This window comes from Mytilus galloprovincialis, chromosome 10 (assembly GCF_965363235.1).
Source record: "Mytilus galloprovincialis chromosome 10, xbMytGall1.hap1.1, whole genome shotgun sequence".
Classification (NCBI taxonomy): Eukaryota; Metazoa; Mollusca; class Bivalvia; order Mytilida; family Mytilidae; genus Mytilus; species Mytilus galloprovincialis.
Genome location: NC_134847.1, coordinates 25,659,928 through 25,672,735, shown reverse-complemented (window position 1 = coordinate 25,672,735; position 12,808 = coordinate 25,659,928). Strand labels below are relative to the sequence as shown.

Genomic DNA, 12,808 nt, shown 5'->3' with positions numbered 1-12,808 from the left:
GACATTCTATAGAAATAGTTTCCCATTTACAAGCCATGATAATATATTTAATAGTTCAGCAGAAATTTTCGACAACGATACGATAATAGTATAACTGTACGTATTTTCCTGATCCAGAAAAGACTAGCTCTTGAACGGAAATCTGTCCTTCGTTGAACTTGTACTTCTAATATTAACATGTATTACATTACAAAAATTCAAAATGTGAGAGTGATTTACCACATAAATAAAAATTTGCGTTTTTGAAGAAAGAAAATTGCTCATTATATGATAAGTGATAAATAATTTATATGGCATGTAATATGTTTTGATGTTATGAAAACAGCTTACTGGCCTGTTCTTAAGATAAGAGTTGATGCACAGCAATTCAGACTTCAAGTTATAATCATTCTTATCATTTTTATATGAAATTAAAAAGCCTTTGAGAAGTAATGAATTTGTAGGTTATGACCTTTCTCAAATATCGCAAAAATGCGTAGTGATTTATGTGGGTATAAACGGTACATTAATTGTGATGAAATTTAAACCGATTTTCATGGATCGGAATGAGGCATGCTGAAAACTAAAGAATAGTCAGGGACGGTCTCCCCTTTTACTCTTTCGAATTGACTCGAATACAAGCTACAATGCCGTTTTAAATATCACTGGTGTTTCCTGGCTAATGTATCGAGCATATATACATTCTTAGAAACCAGCTTGCATTTTTATCTTTCTTTACATTTGCGTTACCATCACATATTCAAAATTGACAATGTCGATCTTAAAAAATCATCCGCTACTTTTATTATTTTTATTATATTATTTTCTCAATGTGTGATTAATGACAGAAGCCAGGTGCAAAAAGAACAGATACAACCCGAAAGTAGCATATAGATGATCTTTTTGCGTTTGGTCACGTTCGAGGTGTTAATTTCTATTTGTTTATTGATACAAACATATGTGTTGATTTCAACAAAGTTCCTCATAGATCAAAGGTGACGAGAGGCTGTATCATTTTGAACTTTTGACGTCACTGGAAACCCCTGGAGAACAAAGGAGCAGAGTTCAAGACCACAATCTCGAAAAAGAGACAACCTGGATACCCTACTGACAAAAAACTTTCGCTCGATTGTAATGCTGATCACAATTATTTCTTTGACGAAATACACCCTTTGCAGAAAAAAATTATTTGGGCAAACAATCAAGTATAAATAAAAAAGCACACCCATTTAGCTTGTGCCAAATGTAATATAAAGGTAAAATCTCTGTAAGTTGCCATGATATTCACAATTTTCAATAGCATACACGTTTCCGGGATTGTGTAAAAAGCTAAAAAGCCAATAATCAATTAATAAGGTGTGCACAAATATAAGTAATGGATGCCAGTAGAAATATATATCTTTTATTCATTTTCTTTGCACAGCAAACACTTTTTTTAGAGAGATAGAGAAAGGCTACTATATTTCAAGTATTGCTCTCCGATGTATTGAAATATTTGATTTGATTTTTAAGTCATCTTTCAACAGGTATAGTTTCGTTTCCTTGTTTTAAATATTCTAATCCAATATCAATATATGCATATAAAAGTTTGGCAACAAGCTGAATGTCAAAGTGAAACGGCAATCTGAGTCGGATAAGTCAAAACAAAACTGTCAATCACAGATGGATGGCAATCATAATATTGAATATATAGGAGATACATATCGTCAGTTGTTTTTTTCTTTGTCTATTTTAAGATAGTACTTACCCACATTTATAAATCAAAACCCTTAAATATGGATTTTTGACATGTTTTTATTTTACTATGTATAAACGGTAATTTTGAAAGGCACTATTAGGGAAAGTGGCTTGGTAAATTCACAACTTACTGCACAGATTTCCCATTCTAAGCCTCTTTTTTATTTAAGATATTCGCAGGTGTCTCATAGGTGGTCATTCACGAGTGTTTTATTACTTTAAAGGTTTGAAATGTAAATAAAGAAGACAAGTCTATAATGCGATAATCCGTCCCATTATAACCTTACTTTTAAAAAGAACGACCCGTTCAAAATGAACCCACATGTCGAAAATTTGTGTTATTCAATGGTTAGAGAAATTCAAATTGTTTAAGGATTGTTTTCTAAAATGTGAAATTTCCAGACTATGTATCGGAACGAATGGTGATCCTGTGCATTTGTTTACACCAGGTGTTTAAATGCATACACATAACATACCTTTTCACAAAAGAGCTCTTCTAAATGAAAACCGGATATTGCTCAGTGAACGATTATGGGATGGAATGATACATTCATGAGCAACAATTGAATGCCCTTCATTAATATTAATGACATACATTTGTATCGTTTTCTTCCATGTTAGTTTAGAAAAAACGTCAACACAAAACGTACTCAGAAATGACTTATGGTTTAATTCTGCGGCAAGCGCAGTCACGGAATTCAATGAAAAACAAAATGATGGTTTATGGTTACAGTACAACCTTCTTTACTCGGATTGGTTTTTAATAAAGAAAAGATGTATTCAACCAATTGAGTGCATTGTTAGTTAAATTAAATTGAAATAATGAAATTCGGAAGCAATATACACACAGAAAAAGGGGGGGAGATAATTTGCTGTGGCCTGTGAGCATTTTTATATTCAATCTGAAAATGTGTTCTGCTGTTTTATGTTGTTGTTTTTTTTGTATTTTCCTTTGGAAATTCAAACACACTGTTAGAATAAGCAAAAAAAAAATATAATTTTCAATATGAACACTTAAAAAACGGTATTGTCTTTCCAACAAGTAAGCTCTATCGAGTATATCGATAAATAGCATATGGTCATTCTTCGTTAAAAACGTCTAGAACCGTGATCCCCCAAAAAGGTAATAAGAGTACCGAGTTACACTTTTTAAGCATATCTTTTAAACCTTTTCACGTGCTGTAAATACTTTTCCTTTTTCTGAACAATATGAGCCGAGAATTTTTTATTTCATGGCTCATTATAAGTATCAATTGCCGTCATCATGTTCTGTTCAAAATCGACATGAAACCTTACATTTAAGTATCCAGCATAAAATTTTAGTAACAATATAGATCTTAGACAATGCAACTTGTGAATAGTTAATATCATTCTTCCATTTCTTTACAAACGTGCAATATATGTAAAAAGTAAGACGTTATGTATAATAATTATATTCCTTTGGGGCATTAATAAACGAAAAAAAAATATAGGGCATTAATAAACAAAAACAAAATGCAAATTTCAATGATCTCGTTAATGAGGATTAGATAAAAGAACCGAAGACGGAATTAAATCCGTAAATGAGATTTTTGTACAATGCTTTGAATAGAAAACAAACAAGATAATATGAAATCCCATTAGAAATGTTATGGTAACACAATTTAAGCAAAAAAAAAACATCGCAGGGTCTCACAGTTTGTAAAAAAAATCACAAAATCACTTTACAAAAATTGGTCAATCCACAAAAAAAAAAAACATGGTAAAAATTGGTCATATACCAAAAGAAATTTTAAACAAGACAAATTGGTCAATCCACAAGAGAGATTTGAGTCAAGGTACAAGTAGTTAATCCTTAAAATAGATTCCAAGCAAGAAAAAAATATGTGTCAATCCACAAAATAGTATACAAACAAGGAAACATTATATTCAATCCACAAAAGAGATTTCAAGCATGGTACAAATAAGCCAATCCTCGTCAATAGATTTCAAGAAATGCAAAATTCGTCAATCCAAAAAACAGATTTTAAGCAAGTTAATATATATATATATATATATCGGTGTTGTCGTAGAAGTTAGAAAAAAAGTACAGGTTCCAGCCCCGGCGCCGGGGAGGAAGTTACGAATCAAATCTACTCTAACATCGTTAGGTTGATTTTCTAGGCACTTTATATATATATATATATATATATTTTTTGTCCAAGAAAGACGATGCTTATATACAGCAATTCGGAATTTCAGTTACAAACGCATATAAAAGAATACATGTTGATTTTTTTCTATTCTCGTTGATTGGATTTGAATTTTTTTATTGTTTTAGATGTTTGTTTTCACGTCACGTTTCTGGGTGGGCTGGAGTGTTTGTCCCAGCGTGAATTACATCATATTCATTTTTTTTTAATTCAAAATCATCTATAGGGTGGCCCATATTCTTTTGAACACAAAACAATACCCGCAGTCAACAAATGTTTATTAAAACAGGAAGCCTCGATTACTTTCTATTACAAAAGAGAAAGCCTCGTTTAATGAACAAAACCTTGTACCAGCATAAGCATTAACAACAAGCTATAAGCTCCTGTAGATTGTCTTCAAAGGCGATGAAACTTTAGAACTCAGCTCTACGTATCAACGGGTAGGATAAAATACAAAAACGTACATGGACTTTTGAAGTAAATCACTTTAAAAACCCGGATGAAGATGCAGGTAATAAAGTTATGTAAAAACAAAAATTGGCATTCGGTACTCACAATTTAAAGTGAAAGTTTAAAAGGTTAAATATAAAGATAATAATAAATTGAACAGAATTCCATCTGTTACCGGGCTATTTTAACCACATAAACGAGTCTCCTCCCTGTGTAGGCAGTCAATGAGATAATATTAGTGCTAACCAAAGAGCCTTCCTTTTGTAAAGGGCAGGTACTCCTTCGATTTGGACGTAACAGCTCTGTGGTTGGTGACGAGTTGCGAGATTGTCCTTAATTGATTTTTTTTCCACTTTTCTGATTTTTGATATTATCTACATATATTAATTTATTGTGGTGACCATGCAGAACTAAATACAATTTGTATGCACATTTATTAAAAGATGTATTTTATCTGGTTCATTGCGTAACTGTAGATACACGCTGGTGAAGGGGAAACAGCATACAACATTGAGAAAGTATTACATATATAGGTTAAAGGTCAATACGTTTAACGTGCATAAATAAGCGCCAAACGACCTGACTTTTGATGACTTTTTGAAAATTTTAACAATTTTAATGACCCTCCCCCACATCTTAAAAAAATTGGTTCTTATATGTTATCGTGAATATCTTAACGATTGGTTCTGATTACAACCTTTTTCAAGAACACCCGAGACTAAAAAAAAACACACATTTTGTTTTCCATCAATGTAACTTTTAATTATACTGATTCGATAATTCTTTTACTTGTGTTCTTATTTTAAAAGTTCTCTTCTTGAACTGTTTTCTTTTTTCACAATGTTCTTATATATTTCTTGTTAATTTGTATACTAAGTGCTTATAATTTTTTTTATAACTTCACAGATCTTGCGTTTTACTGGAACATACAACATAATTTTAAAACACCACGTGATTAGTATCGGCTAATCAAATTCTAATAAAATACGATGCAATGAAAAAAGTATTCGTTAACCGCAAGAGGAGAAAGGGGAAGACAAATGGACAAATGAACAAGATAAACCATTGATGCATTTCATTTCTAATTTACTAAGATGCCCACAATTTCAATAAAGGTCAACAGTTGACGGTTACCACACAAACAACTTGATGGTATGTGGTTTACACCTATATACACGTATATAAAAAGAAATAAATAATAAAGCATTTGAATTAAATTATTTCTTTTATGAAAATGGCCAATTATTTTTTAATTCTTCTAATGTTGATTTATCTTTTATACCCTAACCTATTCCCTAGTAAAGACAACAACAAATACTGTTTATTGGTTGAGGAGGAGGGGGGGGGGGGAATAATTTTACAACCTTGTTTCTATTTAGTTTATAATTTCATGATGATTCTTTTTCTTATTATTTCTGACTGCAAAAATAGAGGTGAAGAAACACAGTTTTACAAATGCCAAGTTTTTAAATAGTGTAGAATTGTCCCACTTGTGGCCCCACTTTTCCTTTGTCATATCATAAATATTTTTTTCTTCAAATACACGCAACGTAGACAACTCTTTGTTAAAAAATAAAACAGAGAAACTTTCGAAAGTACACGGTTGTTTAGTTTTTTTATTTCCAAATATACTCCTGTAAGCTTTGTTTACTTGGACAGTAATGACGTAACTGATGGAATTATAAACAAAGACTCGCTAGTTTTCTGTCACGACTTAGTTCCAGGGTCAACAGTTGGAACGATGGATATATCACATTGAAAATGGCTACACCCTTACATGTGTCTTTTTTGTATGTTAGGGCAGTAACTTATTACTAACCAGATAAATTTTTAGAATTCTAATTATTTGAAAATTTAGAAATCATGGTTAAACAAATTACTTTCAACTTGTATATGGGAGCTAGGCTGATATTACACTATGCAATCCGGTATGCAGGATAAGTTTGATTTTGATGCAAGAGATCTAACTCTCCACTGTAGACTTGAAGGGCAATATTATAAAATATCTGACAAGGAGAAACAATTGATGTAATAGTATCAAACAGCACTCTGTTTGTCAGTCTTTTTCTTTTATAACATTTATATAGGAACAGTCATTGACTCTATACCAGTAGCGGGACCAGTAGGTACTGGTACTGGGGTATCATGTACTGATATAAATATAAGGGTCAGTAAAAGAAGCGTGGGTATAGCCACATGTGTCGTAGACCTTTATCTGTTGGTGACCGACTTCGGACCAACAACCTTTAGTCCCATCTGTCAGTGACCCACGAAATTCATCATCTTATCGTAATAAACATTGATCCGAAAGTGATTTTTCATAGGTGTGAATTTTACTCTCAATGTCTGTTGACAGAACTGAAATTGAATGCTATGTTTCCGTTCTAACGTTCTCTATATTTGTCGATGATATTTGCTCTTTATTTCTTTGCCCATCGTCTAATTGACTACTGTATTTTTAGTTCCGAAGCCTCGTTCTGTTGGTAAATATTAGCTTTTACAAAAATCATAGGATGAATGACATTTAATATAGGGAATCTATTTCAAAAATTATTTGAATATCATGAAGGGGATTGAAACTGGTTAAACTTATATGTGCTCATTAAAGCAGATTTTTTTTTATGTTAATTCAAATACAAATTTTAAAATTTTAAAAAGAACAAGAGACCAGAGTACTTTGACATTTACTTGACGACTTGTAAATAAATGGAATCAAAGTTTTATTTTCATGTTTTATCTTGCTAGGATATGGTACGAATGAACTATAAACAGAATTGTGTTGAGATTGAAGGTCGAGGTCGTTGTGACATCAAATATATACAAGTTATTTAGATGTTCAGAATAAAGTTTTAAGTTTTAAATTTTGAACATATATATCTAATAAAATAACATACTGTTTTAGTCGTCTTTTTACCTTTAAAATATCTTAGTATTGCATACTTTTTTTTTGTTGTAAACAGAATTAAAATATGCAAAACTGATACTTCACATGCAATTCGTTCATATTTGAATTTTTTTCCGTATACATTCGAAAACATTTATTTCGATAAGAAAATTTTTTGTAGTGTTCTAAGTTTGAATTTCTTACGGATATCAATTATATAAATTCCTCTTGATTTTTTAAATAATTGTATATAGTGTTTTTGACAAGAGGTGTTTAACTGCTACAATTAACAACCTTAACTTAAAATATAAGGAACCATGATAAAAATGAATAACGGATACAATGGTATAAATTATTTTTAGAAATGAGTATATTGAAACGGGAAATTACATAACGCTGTATCTAAAAATGGAATATTAACTCCTAATATCAGCATTGGCATAAACACATATTAAGTCTGCGACAAAGCAAAAGAAATCAAAATCTCCTTTGCCAGAAACCTAACACATGTTTCCACTACACAACAGGTTCTTATTTACCCGAAGACATTTTGAAATATCTTTATTTCATTCCTGACCGTTATCGTTTTATTTTATCTTTTAATGGACCATTGTCATAAATGCATTGTAATGTTTGTCACTGGACGAGTATTAAAACTAAATTCAATCAAGTTGATTCAACAAATAAGAAAAAGGTAAAATATTGACTTACCATCAGGGAAAACGCTCCTCATCTTCAAATAACTGGTACATAGCCTTATTATGGAGGCTTTATCCAACTGGCTCGTAATAGCCGATGGTAGAGGTAATAATTTGGCGAGTTCATAGAACTCTGCATTTTCTTTTTCTCTTCTTGATCTTGCCGCCGTCTTGGATTTGTCTTTCATAACTCCACTGAAATATACATTATAATTCCAACATATTTATCAGTCCAGTTATCTATATCTTTGTCTTGTAATCGAGGAAAGGTGAAACGTACATGCAATAAACACTTTCATGTCAATTTCAAAATATTTCTACTGATATTTGCTTAAATGAAAGCACTTCTCTTTTGTAAACATCTCGTTTTTTAAATTTCGAATATTTAATGGTATAAGCGTTAGAAGTCTTGACAAATACGTTTGCCTTTTACTTGTAAATCTTATAAATATTTCCACGTTAAAAATGTCCTCAAAAGGCGTAAGAATTTTAAATCTGTTTCGTCCCAAAGAAAACGGAAGTAAACTGACTCAGTCGTGTTTAGTTTTGTTGTGGTTTGACTAGATTTCAGCTTAATTTCACAATTTGTTTTATTGATAGAATAAATTATTAAAACATTTAAGACTCACAAAAGGATGGACAATAGGATTAAATTGGTGAATAATTAATAAGAAAAAAAAACCCGGAAATAACATAACGGTGGGTATATAAATCAGGATCAGATCAAGGAAATATCGTCTAGGGCGTACATCTCCTTTTTTCTCAACCCCAACCCTAAGAAAATAGAAAAAAAGTCATGCTTCTCGCGCATTTATAAAGCCTGGATCCGCCCTTGTACTGAGAATTAGTGTTTTCTTGTGTTCACCCGTTTTATTAACAGGATGCAGAAAAAAAGCAATGACTTACGAATCAAAGGGAAAAGTGTATTCGAAAATGATATATTAAATACATACTAGGCTATTGAAAAATAAATTCAAATCAGCAGCAAAAAATAAAACAATGACGAAGGTCATAACTTGGGTATAATAAATATGTAGCTTCACACGGATATCAAACACTAAGTCATTAAACTTATTTCTTCAACGTCATTTTTAAATTTAAAAAAAAATAATTTACATCATCTATTTCAAATGAGTCCTATCATCTTCCAAGATATCAAAAAGCCTGCAATGTACTTTTGGACTGAATAATTTATCGAAATACTATATATTTTTTTCTTTTGGCGTGCTATTTAAAAATAGTTTTATAATTATTAAATTTTAATCATATGTTTTCAAATGTGCACCTAAGTCATTCACCGATATCATCCTTGGCTCTATGTATTTACCTGAGAACCGACTGCGTGAAATTTAGATAAAGTTGTTTCATTAATTCAAATTTTCTGTCCTGTTCATAATGTATTCGTGGCCTGGAGTGCATATCCAATGTAACAAATCGAGCGAAAATTAGCGTATTTTATTCTGCCGTAAAACTGACACTCGATGAATTGAAATGAATTGGAAAGCTACGTCTAAGAGATGTACGCATTTGTCAATTGAAATGAAATCCTGTATTTATAAATTAGGTAGGCAGGTTTGTCCCAGTTTGACAGTTCTATTCAGCTGATACATATGATCTATTGTGAAAAATTCATAACTGATCTAAATTTTCTCACCAATTTTATTAGAAATTGACAAGTGCCGTCATACTTGAAATTTTTAATCAGATATATATTTTAAAAGGTGTTTTCTAAAAAATCGAAACAAATAAATATGTTTGACGTATGTATTAAATATATATATATATATAAATGCCATTAACTTTTCGTTAAAAAATACATGAGTATGTTTCAATTATTTTTCAAAAACTAACTTAAATTTCAAGATAGGTTGAACTTAAGTGTATTACTTTAAGATTTCAGTTTGAAGTACACTCATTGCCACCTGTAAATAACTGGACAATATCCTTTCGGTAATTAAATTATTTTCTTGTGTAGTTTAAATTTTAGAATTTGATTTGAGTTTCGCTGCCGATGAGCTTTTATTGAATATTTGTTTATGTTAACGATAACGGATAAGTAAACAAAATCTTTATTAAGACATCATTTTCACCTTTATTCATCTTTCCTTTGAAGTAGCCTAAGCTAAATTATCTAGAAAATATCAAAAGTTTAGAATTTCACGCTATAAAAAGATTAACTTATTGTCAACCGGATAAACAATATCTACCCTATATTGAGTCGGGTGTTATATAACTGTCCGGAACAATACTGGCTAGTTTTCCAATAATGATGATGGCCAGTCTAGAGTGGTCTTGTGTCCGGAAGATCAATTTGAAGTGTTATAATAGCTCTCTCAAGCCGATTTCAAGTGGTCATTTTAAACGGATTAAGTTCGGTATCACACATAAAATAAAATAAGATGACTACTCTTGGTGGTCGAATTGTTCAAAAATAAAAAAATGCATCGGGGTTCAATGGTAAAGATAGCAAAATATATTAGTTTGAAAAATAAATAAGATATATTTGTTCACCAAAACAATGTCGAAGAATTGAAGAGGCATATACATTGTATAACTTATAAAAAAGAACGGAGATTTATGTGAAAGTATTTGCCTAATCAAATGAAAATAATATATTTAAACAATTCCGTTGTACCAATGCATTGTCTTGATGTGAAATTATAATATGAATATTTTCAACATAATTGATCTAGATTCTTATAATCTAATCAGTATCGTCATTATATAATTTTATTTTCTCCCCAGTCTTGTTCTACAAAAGCCAGACGAATTATTAGTATCCTATCAATGAATTGTTATGAAGCTGTGTAATGCCATAAATGCATTTGAATTAGTGTATTGGGAGTCTGACACGCGTCATTTGACTAATTAATTAACATGCTTTGTTGTCCGTTTGTTGGATGATGAACTGTATTGCTGTAATTTCAATATGTCATCAGAAATATCATAGAATAAATTAAAATAATAAGTAGAAAATTGAATTTTAAGGTTAGAAAATTATATAATTTATATAATTAATGTTACACACGAGCATATTTTTTATTATTTTGTTTGCAAGCTTATCATTTATTATATAAAAAATGAAATCATAACTGCGAATCCTGTCTGCATAAAACTGCATAATTTCAATTTGTTTAGTTATTGACGTCTTTTGTAACTAAAGAAGATTAAAAAAAAACATCACTGGGTTCTAAAAGTTTCAATTTTATGTAAAATTTTAATTTTTTTAAGTATGAAGAAACCCCTCTGCTCATTACTATTATAGTTTATTTAATTCCTAGTTGAATGAACTTAAAACTAACATGATTTTGAATGGGTATTACATCATCATTCATAAAAATAAATAGCTTTTTTCAAATATATCAAAGTTTCATGGTTGATGCACGTTCCGTCGCGCCAAAAATCGGATCATAAAACAATTATATTTGTATTTAAAAAAAATAGCAAGTCACAACTGTGTACCATTTTTATACGGGTATATTTTTACAAAGAAAAGTAAACGGATTTATTTTACTATTCTCATGGTTAAGTAAATATGATTCAAAAATAACAATTCTAAAATATGATATTGACGAAGTTAATCAATTATGAAATGTATTTTTTCCGGAAAAAATAATATATTTTCGTGTAAATTTAATCACGGCAATCGGTTCGACCTCTTTGTGTGTATCTTTTGACAATTTTATGCATATCTAATATATTTTTAAAGCTTTAAGTACTTAAAGAAATAATATTTCCCACGAAAATTGAAACATTTTTTAAAAGTCTTTCAAACTGAAAATCTTGACATTTTGATTCACCATCAAAATAAAAAGATATCTATAGTAAATACGTATGATGCCGTTTTTAAAAGTTCCCACAATACTTGTTCAGGTGAGCACGAGCTAAAAGTTTGTGAACCCAAACGCAGAAAACAAATTTAATTGAATTGAATGCGTAATATGAGTTCCGCAAGTGAGGAGACATTTAAGAAATATTGAAATAAAATAAGGATAAAACTTCTGACTTACAAAGTCGATCTATGACATTATTTGCTGCATGCATTTACGTTTTCGTTCTTTTTTGGTTAGTATTGTAGCTTTTGGGTTTTTGGTTAGTTTTGTAGCTTTTGGGTTTTTAACATTCCCTTTGCTTATAACTGCTGTCTTGTACACGTTCGTGTCTGAGGAAATAAAATATTTTGTCTTTGTCTTGTCTCTTTATTCGACGCCTTTCCCTTTCCGATATATTTTCTTGGGCGAAAATGGTTGAGGTAATTCCAGAAATGAACTTAACAAAGTCCGAATCTTTTACTTAATTTAACCAATATCTTCCAAACTATTAAGTGAGTAAAACAAGTTCATTTATATAAGTTAAATAGATGTAAGGAATCTTAAAGAACGAAGTGCATGAATGCATAGTCATACATTAAATGCAAAAAAAAAAATAATAGTAAATGGCGTTCTAAGAACAATACTAATAAGGAAAAATAATTTCTCTGCGCATTATCAAAATATATTTGAATTTATGTTCAGTACGACTGCAGTTTCTTTGTCTTTTGGTTATTTAAAACATTGAAAATAATAAATGCCAGAGGAATATTCAGCGAAGTCTTTGAGTAAAACACTGTCTGGATGTATAATTCTTAATGTGTATCTAGTATATAAAACACGTTGGTGTGTGTGTCTAGGTGTGTGCCAACTGTTGAGTAAATTAATTTGTTGAATATCGAACTTCTAGGTATTATTTATCTCTGTATTAAGCTTTTTATATTTATTTTCATAAAAGACAAGAAAAGTGGAGGATTTCTATGATGTGTGCGATATAAAAACCGACAAAGTTCTGGAAATAAATGTATAGACTTTATATCTAAATTTGTGCAATTCGCTTTTGCGGTTTCTTTCTTTTCA

The 12,808-nt window shown here is 30.4% G+C and overlaps 1 protein-coding gene across 1 annotated transcript in view; it reads right to left on the bottom strand.

Annotated features, from left to right (window-relative positions):
* Positions 1-12,808, bottom strand: part of LOC143047256 (single-minded homolog 1-like) — a 38,998-nt gene that overhangs the window by 24,676 nt on the left and 1,514 nt on the right. The window contains exon 2 of the mRNA XM_076220278.1: positions 7,933-8,114. Within this exon, the coding sequence (XP_076076393.1) occupies positions 7,933-8,107 (175 nt within the window). The 5' untranslated portion in view covers positions 8,108-8,114. The remainder of the gene's footprint in view (positions 1-7,932; positions 8,115-12,808) is intronic.